Source organism: Enhydra lutris, unplaced genomic scaffold, assembly GCF_002288905.1.
Source record: "Enhydra lutris kenyoni isolate GAN:26980312 unplaced genomic scaffold, ASM228890v2 scaffoldscaffold7, whole genome shotgun sequence".
Classification (NCBI taxonomy): Eukaryota; Metazoa; Chordata; class Mammalia; order Carnivora; family Mustelidae; genus Enhydra; species Enhydra lutris.
The window spans coordinates 36,764,296-36,782,544 of record NW_019154091.1 but is presented as its reverse complement, the minus strand read 5'-3'; the positions used below and the strand labels follow the sequence as shown (position 1 = coordinate 36,782,544).

The 18,249-nt window shown below is 38.6% G+C and overlaps 1 protein-coding gene across 1 annotated transcript; it reads left to right on the top strand.

Annotated features, from left to right (window-relative positions):
• The first annotated feature begins 2,254 nt into the window (after nucleotides 1-2,254).
• Nucleotides 2,255-10,433, top strand: LOC111142258 (C-type lectin domain family 12 member B). Its single transcript, XM_022495304.1, has 6 exons — nucleotides 2,255-2,387; nucleotides 4,443-4,541; nucleotides 6,577-6,795; nucleotides 7,300-7,454; nucleotides 7,555-7,670; nucleotides 10,201-10,433. The coding sequence occupies exons 1-6, from the start codon at nucleotides 2,297-2,299 to the stop codon at nucleotides 10,349-10,351; spliced, it is 831 nt and encodes a 276-aa protein (XP_022351012.1). The 5' UTR covers nucleotides 2,255-2,296; the 3' UTR covers nucleotides 10,352-10,433.
• The last annotated feature ends 7,816 nt before the right edge of the window (nucleotides 10,434-18,249 follow it).

The window sequence follows — 18,249 nt, the reverse complement described above, 5'->3', positions numbered from 1 at the left end:
GAGAGATTCTGGGGATGGAACAGGCACAGATTTGAGGGGCTGTTATTCTGCCTTCCACAAGTTCTCAACAACAATGAATTTTATTATAGAAGTAGTAAATTTTACAAGTGATGCTGGCATTAGAAGTAAATACAGTCCTTCAAGAGTTTGACACCAACTGACTAAATGACCAACTACACATGTGATGGGCTGTTTTTCTCTCATATTCCTCAAATAATAACCAGAACGCTTTCTATATAAACCGTCTGCTTTTTACTGCTCATGTGATGTTGTTGAAAAAAAGTATCACAGTTAAATCCTTCTGCAGTGAGTTTACTTCAGATTTTTTTTTAATTGTGTTACATTAATCACCTTATTGTACATCATTAGTTTTTGATGCAGTGTTCCAGGATTCACTGTTTACCTATAACACCCAGTGCTCCATGCAGTACATGCCCTCCTTGATACCCACCACCAGGCTCACCCATCCCCCCTACCTCCCACCCTTCTAAAATCCTCAGTTTGTTTCCCAGAGTCCACAGTCTCTCATGGTTCATCTCCCCCTCTGATTTCCCTCCTTTCATTTTTCCCTTCCTTCTGATGTCCTCCATGTTATTCCTTATGTTCCACAAGAATGTGAAACCATATGATAATTGACTTTCTCTGCTTTACTTGTTTCACTCAGCATAATCTCCTCCAGTCCCATCCATGTTGATACAAAAGCTGGGTATTCATCCTTTCTGAAGACTGAGAAATGTTTCATAGTATATATGGACCACATCTTCTTTTATCTTTTCGTCTGCTGAAGGGCGTCTTGGCTCTTTCCACAGTTTGGTGACCGTGGCCATTACTGCTATGAACATTGGGGTGCAGATGGCCCTTCTTTTCACTACATCAGTATCTTTGGGGTAAATACCCAGTAGTGCAATTGCTAGGTCATAGGGTAACTTTATTTTTAATTTTTTGAGGAATCTCCACACCGTTTTCCAAAGTGGTTGCAATTCAGTTTTATTGGAAGCACCTTTTCAGGTTTTGTTTTTTGTTTTTTTTTTTTTGTCTTAAGAAAGGAAAAAAAAAACAGATTGATTATTTTATAATTTTTTAAAATTTGTTTAAGATTTATTTATTTTATAGAGAGAGTGTGCATGTGTGAGCCTGGGGAGGAGCAGAGGGAGAAGGACAAGAAGACTCCTCACTAAGGAGGGAGCCAGATAAGGGGTTCAATCCCAGGACCCTAAGATCATTATCTGAGCTGAAACCAAGTGTCTGACGCTTAACCAACTGAGCCACCCAGGTGCCTCACCCCATATTATTTTTAAAATGAAATGTATATAACCTGTAGCTCAAAGAGACTTCAAGGCACAAAGGTGCTCTAGGGATTCCCCATATCCCGGGGTCCATGTGAGTATCCAGCACTGTTCTTACTGTTGCCCCAAACTCCATCTTCGATTTTTCGAACCCAAAAGACTGCATGTTTTCTATAGGAATTTTAGCTGCACAAAATGACTGTTGGTTATCTTCAGGTTAAAAACCAACTCAACAAACAAATTAAAAAAAAAAAAAAAAAGGAAAGGAAAAGGAAAGGTACCATACCACATGCTAGTTGTTATTCACAGGGGGATTATTCTGTGGGGTTTAGCCCTGCCAAAGGGAGCACCCATCCATGCTCAGTTTTAACGGTTATCAATTTCTTCTCTATGCTCCATTACCACTGCTTCTCCCTTCCTGCCTGCCTCTCTGTCTCTGTCACACACACACACACACACACACACTTGTATTTTTAAAACAGTGGGCAGGTATGGGTGGTCTTTACACAGCTTTTCCTGTCATGTGCATATTTCTCTGATATGTGTGAGTGTAAACCAGATCCAGTGTCTTCATACAGGATTAGCTGGCCTTTGACACATGTAAAAATGACAAGCTGACCCTTTATTGAATAATTCAGAACAGCCTCTACCCTGGAGATCATGGGGATTCCCCCAGAAACCACCATTTCTGCTCTGCTCCCTAGTATCCCTTTAGCTTCACAAGAAACAATGCTGCAAAGAGCAGACAGATTCAGATCTATGATATTCTGATTTCTAAAAAGAATTATTTGATTTCTCTTGCTTTCTCTGCAAAAACAAAACAAGACAAAAGCAAACAAACAAAAAAACCCCTGATTATCATTCTGTCTTTACAGAGGGGCTGTGGGGTGTGTCTTGGGTCAGTTGAGTGTGTTTATAAAAGCTCCCAGCCTTGAGAAGAACGACCTGTTCCTGGGCCTGAAGATATTGAAACATTAATTACATAATTTATAGTAGTGCTTTCTTCTACAATGTCTGAAGAAGTGACTTACGCGACACTCACATTTCAGGATTCTGTTGGAGAGGGAAATACCCGCGATAGAAATAACCTAAGGAAAAGAGGTAGGAGGTCAGGGACAGCATGATGTGACCTTGGGAAATGGACGGGTTATAAATGCTTTGGTTCTGGGGCGCCTGGGTGGCTCAGTGGGTTAAAGCCTCTGTCTTCAGCTCAGGTCATGATCCCAGAGTCCTGGGATCAAGCCCCGCATAGGGTTCTCTGCTCAGCAGGGAGCCTGCTTCCTCCCCTCTCTCTCTGCCTGCTTCTCTGCCTACTTGTGATCTCTGTCTGTCAAATAAATAAATAAAATCTTTAAAAAAAAATAAATAAATGCGTTGGTTCTGATGCGAAAGAGAGGTGTGTTGTGGAATCTCCAAAATGGAGACGGAGTTGTGAAATACACGAGTAGAATGAGTGTTCCCAGTTTTGGCCAGAAAACATGTGACTTCTAAGATCTCTTTAAATTGTGTGATATCACTATGTATTTGTGTTATAGTGAAACATTTGACATGAGAGAAATTGAACTTGGGGACTAAAAGAATTCTTTTTACAAATGAAGTCCTTATATTTATACTTTGTGAGAGATGCCCGGCAAATATTTTTTTAGTAGCCAGATTGGAGGTCACTAAAATAGAGAAAGTCGAGGAAATTTTTCTTTTCAAAGGTATAAATAACTGAAGAGAGAAATGGGAGGACAAGAGAGTCAGAAATAAGACAAGAAAAAGTTTCCATTTTGTAAGTAGTTTAAAATTTTGGGGGGAGTGGAAATTCCTAGCATAATTAATAGTGTTGGATCAATAATAACAATATCCATATAGTACTGTATATGCATTATATCATATTTTTATCAAAGTATTTGTGAAGTAAATGGAATAATATTGGTAAAACTGAGTCTGAAGAAAATTAAATGATTTAACCATGTTCCCACAACTGGTAAAACCCAAACTCAGTGCTAGTTTTTGGTTCATTCCCTTATCTCTTGTTGGAAGAAATATTAATCTCTGTGGTCAGGAATTCAGTTTAGTATATCAGACTGTATCCCTTATTTTCAAGAATCTGTTGACAGTTCATATTGTTGCCCTAAATCATCTAAAATATGGGAACTACTTTCTTTTTCTCTTGAATTTATTTTTACTTTGTGTGTGTGTATGTGTGTGTGTGTGTATGCATGCACGTGTGTGTGTGTGTGTGTGTGTGTAATTTGGGGTGATAAACAAAGAGAATGGGAATAGGCTTGTCATGGGTCTAATAACAGTGGTTATACATTTTTATTTGTTTATTTAAATTATAGCTGTAATCCTTGAGAGAAAAGGAGTCGTGGGTGTGATGTGTATGATAGCACACCTGGAAATTTGCAATCCATCTGTCTGAGATACTGGGCTAGCTGCTGTTAGAGTCTGAATTAAGAAATATTGTAGGTTATTGAAACACTGAAAAAATAAAATAAAATTTTAAAAAAGAACATTAAAAAAAAAGAAACATTGTAGGTTAGAGTGCACATTTGTTTTGTCTTTCATTCCATACTCATTCGTTATCTATGAGGTGATAAACAGCCTGGATAATAGATAAGAATAAAATGCACTATAACATTTGCTTCGTGGTAGTTTGTCGTCTCAGAAACTTGATGTCTCTTCAATCGTCAGGATCATCCAGAGAAGCAGTTTCCACAAGGTCTCATACGTACATTTAGTAAACTTAAAGAAGAAGGGTGTGTGATGATGTAAAACAAAAACCTGGAAATTAGGAGACACTTTTTTTTTTTAAAGATTTTATTTATTTATTTGACAGACAGACCACAAGTAGGCAGAGAGCCAGGCAGAGAGAGAGAGGGAAGCAGGCTCCCCGCTGAGCAGAGAGCCCGATGCAGGACTCAATCCCAGGACCCCGGGATCATGACCTGAATCGAAGGCAGAAGCTTAACCCACTGAGCCACCCAGGCGTCCCTAGGAGACACTCTTAAAGGAAAGGAGAACGGTGGGGAAGAGAAGTGGAAGAGAACTGATGGTGGGGCCCTCACTGAACATCATTTTAGGTATTTTCTAGGTGGAGCATTAAAGGAATAAGAGAGAAATAAAAAATTCATTTGTAACCGTAATTCCTCTGTTGGCTTTTTTCAGGGTACCCAGCTCCTTCCCCCACCTGGCGTCAGGCTGCCCTCAGTCTGCTAACTCTTTGTCTGATGCTGCTGATTGGGCTGGTAACCTTGGGGATTATGTGTAAGTATATTTCATCAAACCCAAGAAAAGTGATTAGGAAATACATTTATAAACTATGTAAATTCCGGTTTGATTATATTATGTAATCATAGCTCCTTCATTCTCCAAGTCTCTAACATAAACAAGCAAGGGAGAGACTTAATTATTATGAGGATTTTGCCCTGAATCCATTTTTTTTCTCTTGATAAACTAGACTGGATTATGAAGACAACTTTTACATTTCTCATTACTGGTTAGAATAAGGAGTTTCTTTTCCGCATAGACACGCATCCACTTATTATCCCAGTGGTAAGAAATAGGAGCCAAGGGAGTTGGACTCAAGGAAGAACATGCCATTTCATTCACCCTGAAGACTTAGTACAAGACTGACTTAACCCACTCACTCAAGACCACTCTAGTGTAGAAATAGCTTGCCTGCTATAATGGAAAAAGAGATACAAACAAGGAGGAATAGTTGCTTGAGATACATTACCCTCTAAGCATAAAGTTGAACCACCTCCATGTAACAATGGAAGCTTCATTCCCAAGCACAATAGCTAAAAAAGAATATTATTTTGGTTCTGACCTTTCATTGAGCCATCAGGGTTGAACAGGGTAGGGAGTTCTGAACTAACAATAAATGGAAGAATGTCTCGAGAATCCATACTCTGTAGGATATTGTTAACCATATGATGGACAGAGTAGTGAGTGGCACAGTATTCCCTTTTGGGGGGACTTGCCGTCAAGAAAGTTTATTCTGTGAATGACACTAGTATCTTCCTTGCTACTTTCATTTATTTTTATATATGTAGGACTTCATAGATACTTAAAATTTAGACATACCAATTTGGACACATAAATAGGGCCTAATGATGTAGCTTGCTCTTTTGGAAAGAAATACAGGGTTCTAGCAGCAGTTACTAATATTCAATAGCTGACCATTATGAGGATTAGCAGTTGATCTTCTATAATGATGCATATTTTTAAAATGAAGATGAAGGGTACTTGGGTGGCTCAGCTGGTTAAGCCTCTGCCTTTGACTCAAGTCAGGATCCCAGGTTCCCGAGATTGAGCCCCACATCATCAGACTCCCTGCTCAGCCGGGAGTCTGCTTCTCCCTCTGCCTTTCCCCCCACTCATGCTTTCTCTCTCTCTCTCTCTCTCTCTCTCTCAAAATAAATACAACTTTTAAAAAAATTAAGATGAAATGATACATATTCATTGGTTCACCATAGAAGTAAAGTGTTTTTTTTTTCCTGAAGTGTAGTGTTTTTAGTGTAATGATTCTTAATTTATTGTGACCATGAATCACCTGAACTATTAATTAAAAAGGTAGATTTTGGGATGCCTGGGTGGCTCAGTCATTTAAGCTTCTGACTCTTGGTTTTGGCTCAGGTCATGATCTCAGGGTCATGAGGTCAAGCCTCACATCCAACTCCATGTTCAGCATGGAGTCTGCTTGAGATACTCTCCATCCCTCTCCCTCTGCCCCTATCCTGCTTAAGCTCTCTCTCTCTCTCCAATAAATGAATAAAAACTTTTTTTTAAAAAAAGGCAGATTTTATGGGTCCAGAGCCAGAAATTGTCTAATATGGAATTAAAATCTGCATTTAAAATAAAACCAAATATGTGGGTGATTCTGATAAAAGTGATCTGTATACTATACCTTAAGGTAATCATTGCCTTAAAGGATTCTGTTCCTGTTAAAACAACAATTACATGAACCAACTCCAAAGAGGAAAAAGAAAAGTATTCCACTAAATGACTGGAAAAATGCTTGGCACTGCCTTAGATTAAATGTCAAAGATATAAAATTATTAATTTATTATTTTAATACAAGTATAATCATATTTAAAATCTCAATAAAATTGTGAGGATGAGCTCCAAACAATTTGGAATAGAAAGGCATCTGGTGTGTTTCTTCCGTGACACCTCTATTATTGGGAGCTACTGAAAAATATTAAGTAACGTGAGAAATGGTTCTGTGTTAAGAATTATCGATGGCAATGATGAGAATGGGAGGATATATGAACTTAGCTCCTTTTATGTCTTGGAGTTTTGCAGACATCTAATGAAATTAACTCAGATTCAGAGAAATTAAGTCAACTTCAAAAAATCATCCACCAACAGCAGGATAACTCATCCGAGCAGCTGAACAGCTACAGGAATATTCCCACCCAGGAGGAGTTTCTCAAATCACAGATCTCCAGTCTTTTGAAGAGACAGGGACAAATGGCCATCAAACTCTGCCAGGAGCTAATCATTCACAATTCAGGTAATTGGGACCTACTGGACAGTCGGGTCCAATCTGTTGGCATTGATCACATGCACCACCTCATAGCATGAGAAAGGTATGTTCTCCGATGACCTCTATTGATATAACACTAAATTTATAGAAGACAAGGGAAGATATCAATATATTTAATGTTTTCGAAAAACCAGAGGTGAATTTGGGAAACGCCTTGGAATGATACCAACCTGGATACTTCAGCTTCTTAAAATTTGAACTATTTTTAGGTGATTTTGATGTTTTAAGAAGTTAAAAGTAGAGCTTGTAATTCTAAGGCCAGGAAACTGAGCCCTGAAGTGAGAATTTCAATCCCTGTTGCTGCAACCCATAATTGGGAGTGACTTCATTTCCACAGGCTCCTAAAGTGGTATGATTCCAGAACACTGGGTCTCAGATGCTGTCGTCAAGTTCAATTATTTAGTTTCTAAAACCTTCCCCGGTCCCCCCAGTGTTAATTATTTGTACTAATGGGTGTAATTTCTTTTTCAGACCACAAGTGTAATCCTTGTCCTAAGATGTGGCAATGGTACCAGAAGAGCTGCTATTATTTTGCAACAAATGAGGAGAGGACCTGGACTAACAGTAGGAAGAACTGCATGGATAGGAACTCCACCTTGGTGAAGATAGATAGCTTGGAGGAAAAGGTCTGATTGACTCTCCTTCCCTGGTTAGAGAAATTAACATCTTACTTCTGCACTCTGGAATGTGGTTCACACATGACATTGTCCCTATTCTTCTTCTTAGGATTTTCTGAAGTCCCAGCCATTACCCATGTTCTCTTTCTTCTGGTTGGGCTTGTCATGGGACCCATCTGGAAGAAGCTGGGTATGGGAGGATGGCTCTGGTCCCTCTCCATCCTTGTAAGTCTCTAACTGTTGGGGAGCAGGGGGAGAAAAAGTAAGCTAAGGATACTGAAAAACGGAATGCTAAGAAAATCAATGCTAATTGTAAGAATTATAAATCTAGATACAAAAAAAGAGTACAACACACATGGAAAAGAAAGCTTCAGTAAGAAATAATGAAAGCCAGAGTATCTAATTTTGTGTATGTGACAAACTCATGGCAAGACACTGAAGTTTATCTATTAGTTTAAATTTATTTTTTTGATTTAACAAATAATATTTATACTTACTTTGTTCAAAGGGGTATGTAAATATTAGCTCTGTGATAAAAGCACTGTTATATTCCTATTTTATGGATGAAACAATTATCATAGAGAGATTAAATAACTTGCCCAAGGTCACTACCTCCTGAGTGCCAAAGTCAGGACTGAGTGCTTCTGTGACCATGAGCTTGGCCTCTCAGCTCCCCTGGCTCCAATACTTAAAATCCCGAGGGTGGCGTTTATCATAAGAACATACATTAACTCATTTATTTAAATTCAATAATTGTCAGCCATTTTCTAGCAGCAAGTAAGTCTGAATTGATAGATTAGTTTGGTTTTGTGATAGAGATTGATCAATTAGATTTCATGGCAAATGTTTTACATGTCTTAAAATGAGTTAAGTCTGCCACTTCAAGGTTTTGGAGAAATATTTAAAATACGTACAGGATATATGATACTTTGAAAATTACAGTTTTTACAACTATTTAAAGTTATAAAAAATAGGTATTATATTAAAAATACAGAAAGGAACACATAGTCTTATAAAATTCTCTTAGCAGCTACAGAACAAATATTTTGAGGAACACAGCCGTGTTCCCAACTATATTATCCCAACTATATTAAAATGATATATGATATTTATACTTTTAATGTAATATATGACATTTGTGTATTACGTGAAATATAAGAGCACTGGTACCTTTCTGGGTGTGATAGGCTTTTCCTCCACCTCCCTTCGCATTAAATTATTCACCTATTCACTTACTCCTTACTTACTCCTTCACTTACTCCTTAATGCATACTGTCAGTTTCCTTAAGCTGAATTATAATCACTCATTTCCATCAAGGTTACTGGGTTTCAGCTATGACTGCCAGTTTAGACAATGATATGTCTATACTTTCTCCCTGGATATATTTATCTTCACCCATTTCCCACAATGATATCACGGTTTTTTCTACTCATGCCAATTTCTCACTCTCTAATGTCCACTACTGGTCATATTAAGTCACTGATTCTGGTTTCACTCAAATAATCATGGTGACAAGCACGTGCAAAGTAATAAACACCCAAACAAAAACGACAGTTACTTCTTTTTAACAGAGCGATACTCGGCATGAGATGATTACCAACTAACCTGCGGTATTGCTGCTAGACTGAGGCTTTACAGAACAGGACCAGCATACCCTGTAAATGCAGCTGTTTCCCCTTTAAGAAGATGGGTCCCCTCTCCCAAAGGAGTTGTCATCATCCCAGGATCCCCCCACTCATTCCTAGTGAAAATATGGAGGAGGAGGTCCCCTCCAAACCTGTGGTGAGGTTTGGAGTCTGTGGACAAGGATGCTCTGAGGCTGTGGCTGTCACACTTAGGTGGAACTGAGCTTCAGAATCACCTTCCCTACTGAGTAAGGCTGCTCTCAGCAAGGGCATATGCCAAGGGGAGGGTTTAGTAAGCCCAACACCAAAGCAAGGATACCGCAATGTAGCACAGATCATTTGAGTAAAAAGGCATATAGGAGATTTAGGTCTGATGAGCATAATTTTGTACATTTAAAAAAAAAGATATCTATTTATTTATTTATTTATTTGAGAGCAAGAAAGCCCACAGCAAGCATGGGAAGGGGCAGAGAGACAGGAGAGAGAGAATCTCAAGCAGACTCCCCTCTGAGCCCGAGCCCAAGGCAGGGCTTGATCCCATCACTCTGAGATCTTGACCTGAGCTGAAATCAAGAGGTGGTGGCTTAACCAACGAAAGCCACCCAGGCGCCTCTGTAATGATATTATTGAGGAGTTATCAACAATTCCTTAGCAGAGGAACTAGGGACCGATATCAGAGTCCCATCTACATCATCGTTCATATTCTGTCTGAATCCCTCTTACTCTCTCTTCACCTTCCACATAAAATTATGTATACACAGAATTCTATTTGTTCATAATGAAATGTTGTAACTTTTTACCCAGAATATGATTTCATTTGTCTGTTTTTCTTAATAAAGTTACAAAGCAAAGAAATTCTGGTACTTCTGATATAATCTGTACTGGGTACTTCTTACCATGGTAATGGAGAGGAGACGAATTCTCAACCCAGATTTAAGTATTCTTAAATAATTCTACCTGGGATTATGATTAACTTGAAATGAAATACTCAGATTTGCCAGCTTTAAGAACTTTGATAGGCTATGGAAACAGAAGTCTCTCAAAGTTCAGATAACTGGTAAGAACATTGAGTTGTGAGCGAATTTGAAATATGAAATTTGTAATTAATTTTAAGTGGATTAATTTTCAGATTCAGCACTAAAGAGTATGCCCAGATCAATGGATCCAAAGGATGTGCCTATTTTCAAAAAGGAAATATTTATATTTCCCGCTGCAGTGCTGAAATTTCCTGGATTTGTGAGAAGATGGCTACATTAGTGAAGATTGAAGACTTGGATTAATATGCTTCTTCCAAATTCGCCGAGATGTAAGGGACTTGGGTTTAAATTCATGTGAAGAAAGAGAAAGCTACCCACTAGAGCCAAAAACATGAAAAAAATGACTGTGTATTTAAACTCAGGCAAATAAACTTCACAGAACATTCTCCACTTATCATCTGATGCCTTCTGCTCTGATGTTCTGGTTATTGCTGGGGACCCTGGGTTATAGCCCTTCTCTGGCCCTATTAGTCTATCTCAGCATCATTTCACTGAATTCCCTCTCTCAAATAAAAGATTCTTTTCCTGCGTTATTACATATGCACAAGTGCAAAGGGGGGATATGTAAATGTTTAACAGGCAGAACTGACACAAGGCGCAGCTCTGGAATGACATTTGGGAGACCCTGCTGTGACAGTGGTCTGGGGGCTTCTGGGGTAGGGATCCTGGTGGCTAGAGCAGCAGCTCTAGCACAGCTCACTGTGCCAAGTGATTGGGGAATGTCCTAGTATCTTAGCAAACGGTTTGTTTGCACCCATGTACCAGCTTTGTAATATAGGTGAAGTAACATATCATTTAATATTTGCATTCTCATTTATTTAGACTAAGTCATTTTGAGGTTATTGTTTGGTAATCTGGATATTATTAATGGGAGATTATAATCTTTCCATAAATGTTATTTCCTTTAGAGAAATTCTAAAAAAATTACTTGAAGAGAGTAGAGCCATTATACTTTACTTTCAAGAACTTTCCTTTAACGTAGTTGGTCAGTGTCCCTACACTTTAGATGCCAAACCTTGTAAATTTAGAGCTTGAGAGTTTTTCTGGGACAAAATTGCTGGTTTAAGAATAACACAGAAGGAGATAGTATTCACTTGCTCCTCATGTAATTGCATAGCTATGTATAGGCTAAAGAAAACAGTAAACCAACTTGCAATACTGATTTCGTCTAAATCAGAGATCTAGAATTTACTGGGATCTGAGTTCTGAGCTAGGTGCCTTTCAGAATATTTTGAGAGTTCTTTAAAAGAACATCACCATACGGACATCTAGCAGCATGTTATACTCTAAAGATTTAAAATTGTGAGCTAATGGACAATTTATATATGCACTGACAAAAAGTCTAGAACAAAGGAATTAAAGTCTAATGTGAAAATTTGGTGATAACTATAAGCAAAATGTATTTAAGCACAAATTTTAAAACAGATAATTATTTCATCATAGTTCAAGTGAACAGGCTTTAGTAATTATCATACAGGACTGAAATATAAGTTACATACACACAGATTTAAAAAGAAACTTTAGTCTTTCATTTCTTTAGTAGCTTACTGCCACTGTCTTTCTCACAAAGATAAAACTATTCCTTAAAGGTCAACAGCTCTGCACCTCACTCCCACACATTTGGGTTTTTCCTTATTCCCGTGGGAAAGATCATTTCTTCTTTTATTCCTCTATTTCTAACCATAGAAAGATCTGCTCTTAGTAATTAAAATATCTTCGTTGGTTATTTTGTTCCTATAAAGAGGTTACATGCTGCCCCACCACCACCCCTGGTATCTTGTATCTCTTCATTCTTCTCTCATGCACACTCTGGCTTTCACACTCAGTAAAGAGAACATTTCTGTTTCTGATCTCAGAGTGGCTCTGGAATTGGATCACATCCTATTGCTCATAGATGTCTCCCTGCTTTCTTGCCACCATGATGTCATCCCTGGCAGCCTTTACAGTGGAGGAGTAAACCCAAAGGTCTTCTTGAGAATTCACCAATCTCTTTGCCTGAATAAGTTATCCCTTATTGCTTTCTGGTACTTTGGCTTATAAGACATGGCATATGACAGGAATTTCTCTCTTATTCTCTCCTTCTTACACAAAATTCCTGGGAGATATCCCCCCCCCCACACACACACACGCACACACGCACAAATGTACTGTCAAAATTCCTGGGGAAAGGCCATGTTTTGTATTTATTTTGGATAACTATCCTTCCCTCATTGAGGACTTATGAGGTTTCCAAACTTGTCTTCATGTAAGATTTATACAGATAGTCCCCCTTAAAAGGACAGATTCCAGGGCCACATGTCAGATTTGGGGACTCAATGACTGGAGGGCAGAATGACAGAAACTGCAAGTTTCACAAAGTCCTCTGGCGACTCTTAACTCTGCCTGGGTATTTGACAACGTTTAGATAAAAGACCTCAATACTAGCTTCCTTAAGCAAGCATATTCAGAAGCAAAGGTGGTGAAATCATCCTCAAATCGGAGGCTCTTTCTTTTCTGCCTTTAAATTTATTTATTTATTTATTTATTTATTTTTAAATTTTTTTCCAGCTTCATTGAGTTATAATTGACATATAACACTGTATACATTTAAGAGGTAAAACACAATGATTTGATGTGTGTATGTTTTGTGAAATGATGTCCACAACAAATTTAGTCAACACATCCATCATTTCAGTGAATGGTGCCTCCTGCAACGTCAGTAAAATTAGTTTGTCATGTGTAGGCCAAATTAGGTCAGGGAAGGTCAAAATTGGGACAAAAGTAATTACAAAGCTCAGCTATTTCATTTTCCTATCCTTGTCCAACAACTCCTTAATGAGGAGGTGGTCATGGTAGACAGGTGCTTTGCAATCTGACCCATCTGGCTTTGTGGAAATAGTTTTCTAATCAGCTGTACACTGAAATTATACTGAGGAGTGTTGAAGAAATGCTAATGCCTGAGATTATCCCACCTCTGAAGACTGATTGAATTGATTATCAGTGGGGTTGGTTATTGAAAAAAAACTTATGCTACTTTTATGTTTATAATTTTCAGCTAAGTTTGGAAACCACTGGAGTGAGATCATTCTAGTGACCGTTATGTTGGTGCGGGGCTACTGTGTTGGTAAAATAACCAACCCTCCAACATATACTAAAGGAGGAAGTGAGCTAGTTCCCTTGGGGAGGATTCCATGGCATTGAGACAGCGGGCATATCAACTATTATCTAAAGCTAGGGTCTATGGTATAATCGAGGCCTCATGCTGAACAGATTATGTGTAAGCAAGCTTGTATACGTTCGCTTATGTGTGGAGAAAGACGTGAAGGACATGTTAGTAATGCTGTTTTCCTCAGGGCAGGTATGATGGTAGTAAAATTGGGCAGGAAGAGGACACAATTAACTTTTAAAATTGAGAATTCATTGTGAAGCAGAGGACTGAAGAGGGAGTCATATTTAGCAATGTGATTCCAAAGCAAATGTAACGCTTCATTCCCCAGGCATGTTAGCTTGCTGCTCGAGTAACTTGAAGTAATAACATGTTTTTTTCTCTCTCTTTCAAAATATATAAAATATAAATGTAATAAAGTACATTTCTCCCGAGTACTCTCAAAAATATATCTTGGCATGATTTTCAATAGTCTACAAAGACGAGGGTTAAGAGGAGAACACACTGGGGTTGATACACACTGGTTCACACATTAAGCCATTTTCAATGGCCCAGCAGATCATTTCTAACTTTATTCTGTGTAAATAACCTATGATCTTCTTTCAGTTTTCATAGTCCTGGAGCCTAATGATCTTGAAGCAATAGGGCTAAACAAAATGGCGACCTCTAAATTAATACTTGTTTTGAGATTACCCAAAGACTCAAGAGAAAATTTGACATGAAAGGATATTTTTTTACTATGTTGAGGAACAGAAGAACTCGGTATTTCTCTAGGGGATTTTCCTCTAGTCTCTGTCTATAACTTGGAGATAGAGAAATTATTTTCTCAACATTCAGGTTCAGCGTTAGAGGTGAGAGTGGAATGTGTTCATAGACACTGTCATAGGTATAATATTAGAGGTATCTGGTGAGTGCTGTATGTGGAAATACTGAAGAAGGATTGATAATGGTAGCTTTGGGTGTATTTACCCAAAAGCTGCTCTGTGTTTTCTTCATGTTCTCATTATTTCTTCAGGTTGGGATGCATTTTATATTTGTATATGCAAATGTAACTTTATGGGTATAAATCAAATCTGTATGGATAATAAAATATGGTCTGTAGCTAATGTTCATGCTTCCCAGATCTGTTGGGACTACCAACACTTTCTTAAAATTCCTAAAAAATTATTTAGATGGCTATGAAACCAATTGTGATAAAATAATAATAATAATATATAAACATAAAAATTCAAATACCTGAGGAAAAGGCCGTCTGTAAAAACCACAGGACACATTCTGAGAGAGGATGGGAAGATTAAGTTTAATGTCCCAGTTTTGGCACAGAATTGGATAGTAGAACAGAATTGGGTAGTAGAATTGATAGTAGAACAGCAGACCTGAACATAACCTCCAGTTTCTCTCCCCAGGTCCTGAAATGGGAAAGTGTCCCTTAATAGAGCAGCAAGCTGACAAGGTAAATCTCTATTTTAAGGGCCAAAACAAGTAGTTTCTGGGAGGCCAAACACCTATTTTTAAAAAGCCACACCTGGAAAGAATGTGTTCTCTTTCTAGCTTGGGGAGGCAGTTGTCTTGGCGGTTTTCCATCCAGAGCCTCTGTGATTATTCGTTGTCCGGGCTGGTGCTGGGTTTTTAGGTGGAGAAGTAGAAGTCATGAAAGACCAGAGGAGGCTTCTAGTCTTCACCAGCAGGAGGCAGTAGACTACCAGTGAGACTAGAAGGGGTACACAAGCTAAGGAATTTGAAAGTTTTGTGGTTTGATATTCTGGATGTTTGCTCCACTTTTAATGAATTACCTCATAATCAGAGAAAGCATAAATCAAGGTTATAGCAAAAACAGCCACCTGTGGACTGTTAGACTAATAGCCAGGAGAAAAACTTGTAGACACTATGGACTGCTCTTAATCTCTGCCTTCGAACTTGCATAATACTGAGCAAAGGCAGTTTATATGCCTTTTATTTATTTATTTATATGATAGAACTTCTAAATTCTTATTAGGTTTATTTGGTAATGATGACAAGTCATGAGTTTCTGGTCTATTTCCTAGATTCTCAAGTCTTTTATAATTGTTTTTATTAGAGGAATAATATTTCAAGTTTGATTTTTTCCCTAAGCGATTGGCTTCATCATTCAATCAAGTACTTTATAGTGAAATAATCAAAATAACCTACCCTCACTAAATCAGATAATTCTCTGTAAATACAAAAAAATGTAGGTACTTTCAAAGGGGGCCAATAACTCCTTTGAAAACATAGACTTATATTTTTGACTCAATTCTTATGTGGTATTTTATGATTTTAATTCAGATAAACAGAATTTAAAAATATTTTAATTCATTAACTCAATTTACAAACTTGGTTGATCATTTGTAAATGTCACAAAGTTTTATTTTGTTCATTTCTAAGAAATAACTGTGAGTAAGGAAAGGGTTAAGGTCTGGTCAGGGAGAGGTAGGAGGCCCTGACTCCCCTGAACAGGCTCACATAAATCCCAAATGTGGAGAAATGCTGAGGTGTCCAAAACCAGAGATAAGCAAACACCTGGCCTAGGATTTTAGGGAGTGTTTTATTTTTATTTTTATTATTTTTGGGGGTGCAGCTATGTTGTAATCACAGAAAATGACCAAACCTCAGAGAAGAAGTAAGCCATTAAGGATGTCATCAATAGTCCTTCCTCAAACCAAGAGGGCACAAGAATTTCAAGGCCACAATCTTTCCAGTGAGTTCTCAATAAAAGACTGCCAGCAACACTCAGTGGTAACCCATTCGGGATCCCTATCCCTCTAGAGAGCTTTTCTCTTTCCTTTCTGTTCTCACCTTCGCTTAATAAACTTTCACTTCACTTCACCCTTTTATGTCCGAGATTTGTTCTTCACCTCTGTGAGACTAGAACTCAGGAACCCTGCAACAACTGTAGCAATAACTTAAAGTTATGTTAAAATAAGATTTTTTTTTTAGAAATAAAAGAAATTTTTTAAAAATCTCTTTTTTTAAAGATTTTATTTATTTATTTGACAGAGTTCACAAGTAGGCAGAGAGGCAGGCGGTGGGGCGGGGAGGGGGGGACCAGCCTCCCTGCTGAGCAGAGAGCCTGATGCGGGGCTCAATCCCAGGACCCTGAGATCATAACCTGAGCCAAAGGCAGAGGCTTAACCCATTGAGCCACCCAGGTGCCCCTAAAAATTCTTTTTATTGAAGAAAAACTGTAGACAAATTTTGACATCTGTTCCTCAGAATTCTGTTTAAATATTGATTTTACCTCAACCTTAAACAAATACCTAAATTTTACATATAAATGTGTTTTGCTGCATTATTTTTCCATTTTTTTAGCTTAGTTTGTGTTTGAATAGAGAAACAACCTAATGGAGAAGTATTGATTATATCCTCTCAGCATCTAGGTTTGAGTTCCTCCTTGCTATTTTTTCTTGGAAATTATGTCCTCTTGTCTTTGAGGTTCTCTATTTCTCTATTCTCCAGGCACCCTGAATCCCCTCCCTCATAGCAACAGAGACGACCACGGATTCAGATCTGAACTTTATGTTTTGGTAAAACATGGTTGGTTTGAGGGGTAGACATGTGACCCAAACAAGACAAATTATATCTATATAATATATATGATACAACTGGCTCAAAATTACCATTCACACACTCACTCACACACACACACACACACACACACACACAGTTGAAAATAGTACTTGTGTACCTAGCTTCTCCCTAAAATTATGTATGTAAGTTTTTTTTTTGTTTGTTTGTTTGTTTGTTTGTTTTTTATCACCTAGAGCTGGATTTTGTGAGGCTGGAAGTTCCCAAGAAGTTTGTGTCCCTTTAAAGTATGTCACTTTTAATAAGGTCTTATTTCTCTGTCTCTCTGTGCCTCCAATCCTCCTCCTCCTCTTCTTTCTCCAGGGACCTTGAGCAGAGCAAGGGTCAGGAGAAGCAGGAGAGGCAAGATCTTGGGAGAACAAGGCATCTGCTTTATTCTAAGCCCTATACTATACAAATGGGCACACACCTCTGAAGGCAGAGCCAGAGATGCTGGATGCCTGCCAGAGTAGAGGTTGGCGTGGGCTGGGGGATTCTCCAATAAGGAACACCACAGAGCCCTGCTTGCTAGAGGAGCACACGATCCCATCAGGTGGCAAGTCCCAATGTGACAGATTCTTGCCCATTTGTAGCTGCCTCCTGCGAATGACAATCAGGGGATGGGCTGCCACTACCCTGGAGGCTATGCTGGTGGTTGTGGATGGGTTCTAGATGTGCAGATCTGGAGACCCACTGCTACCCAAGGCCTACTGAAGTGGTACCAGTGCTCCCTATACCCACTGTGCAGTGCCCTTCAGTGTAGCCAGAGACCTGGAATAGGACAACGATTAGGAGAGACTGGGTTACAGGAGAGAGCTCTTGAGGGATGAGGGGCATCCCTAGTCCACGTCCTCACCTACCCAGTGGGGAATGTTCCTCCTGAAGGCTGAGTGCTAGTTTACCCAATTCTTTTGCCAAAGAGAGGCCAAATGGGATGACTGGTATAACCACCTGTCAACCTGAAATTGTCAGAAGGCAATAAGTAAGTATTTATTTGGGATCAAATAATTGCAATTCAGGGTACACAGGTTTGGGCAGCAACCCAAAGAGTGTCCACTAGGAAACAAAAGTTAGGGGTTTTTAAAGGCAAAAAAGGAATGCTTGTATACATTGTTCAAAAAGAATTTTCATTAGTGTTGGCAGCAGAAAACTAACACTGACTAAACATTAATTGGTAGCTAAGGCTTTCGCTGAACAAAAGTCCATTATTGTAGCTAGTTGTAGATGTTCGCACAGAGTCCTTGGAATCTTTGCGGCTTGGCCCAGGTCAAAAGTTCATGGTTCCACTTGAGGAGAACAGTGAGGACATGCCTAAGGCCCACCTCCTTCATGGTCTTCCACTTCAATTTTAAAACGCCTTGACGTAAATGACTCCATTTTATTTCATCTATCAACAAAAGAAAGAAAGAAAGAA

Excerpts from the sequence above, each read along its gene's own strand:
- LOC111142258 (XM_022495304.1), top strand. The coding sequence starts at position 2,297 with ATGTCTGAAGAAGTGACTTACGCGACACTCACATTTCAGGATTCTGTT. Across the intron at positions 2,388-4,442 it reads AAATAACCTAAGGAAAAGAG|GGTACCCAGCTCCTTCCCCC; the intron begins GTAGGAGGTCAG and ends GGCTTTTTTCAG. Across the intron at positions 7,671-10,200 it reads TCTGGTCCCTCTCCATCCTT|ATTCAGCACTAAAGAGTATG; the intron begins GTAAGTCTCTAA and ends ATTAATTTTCAG.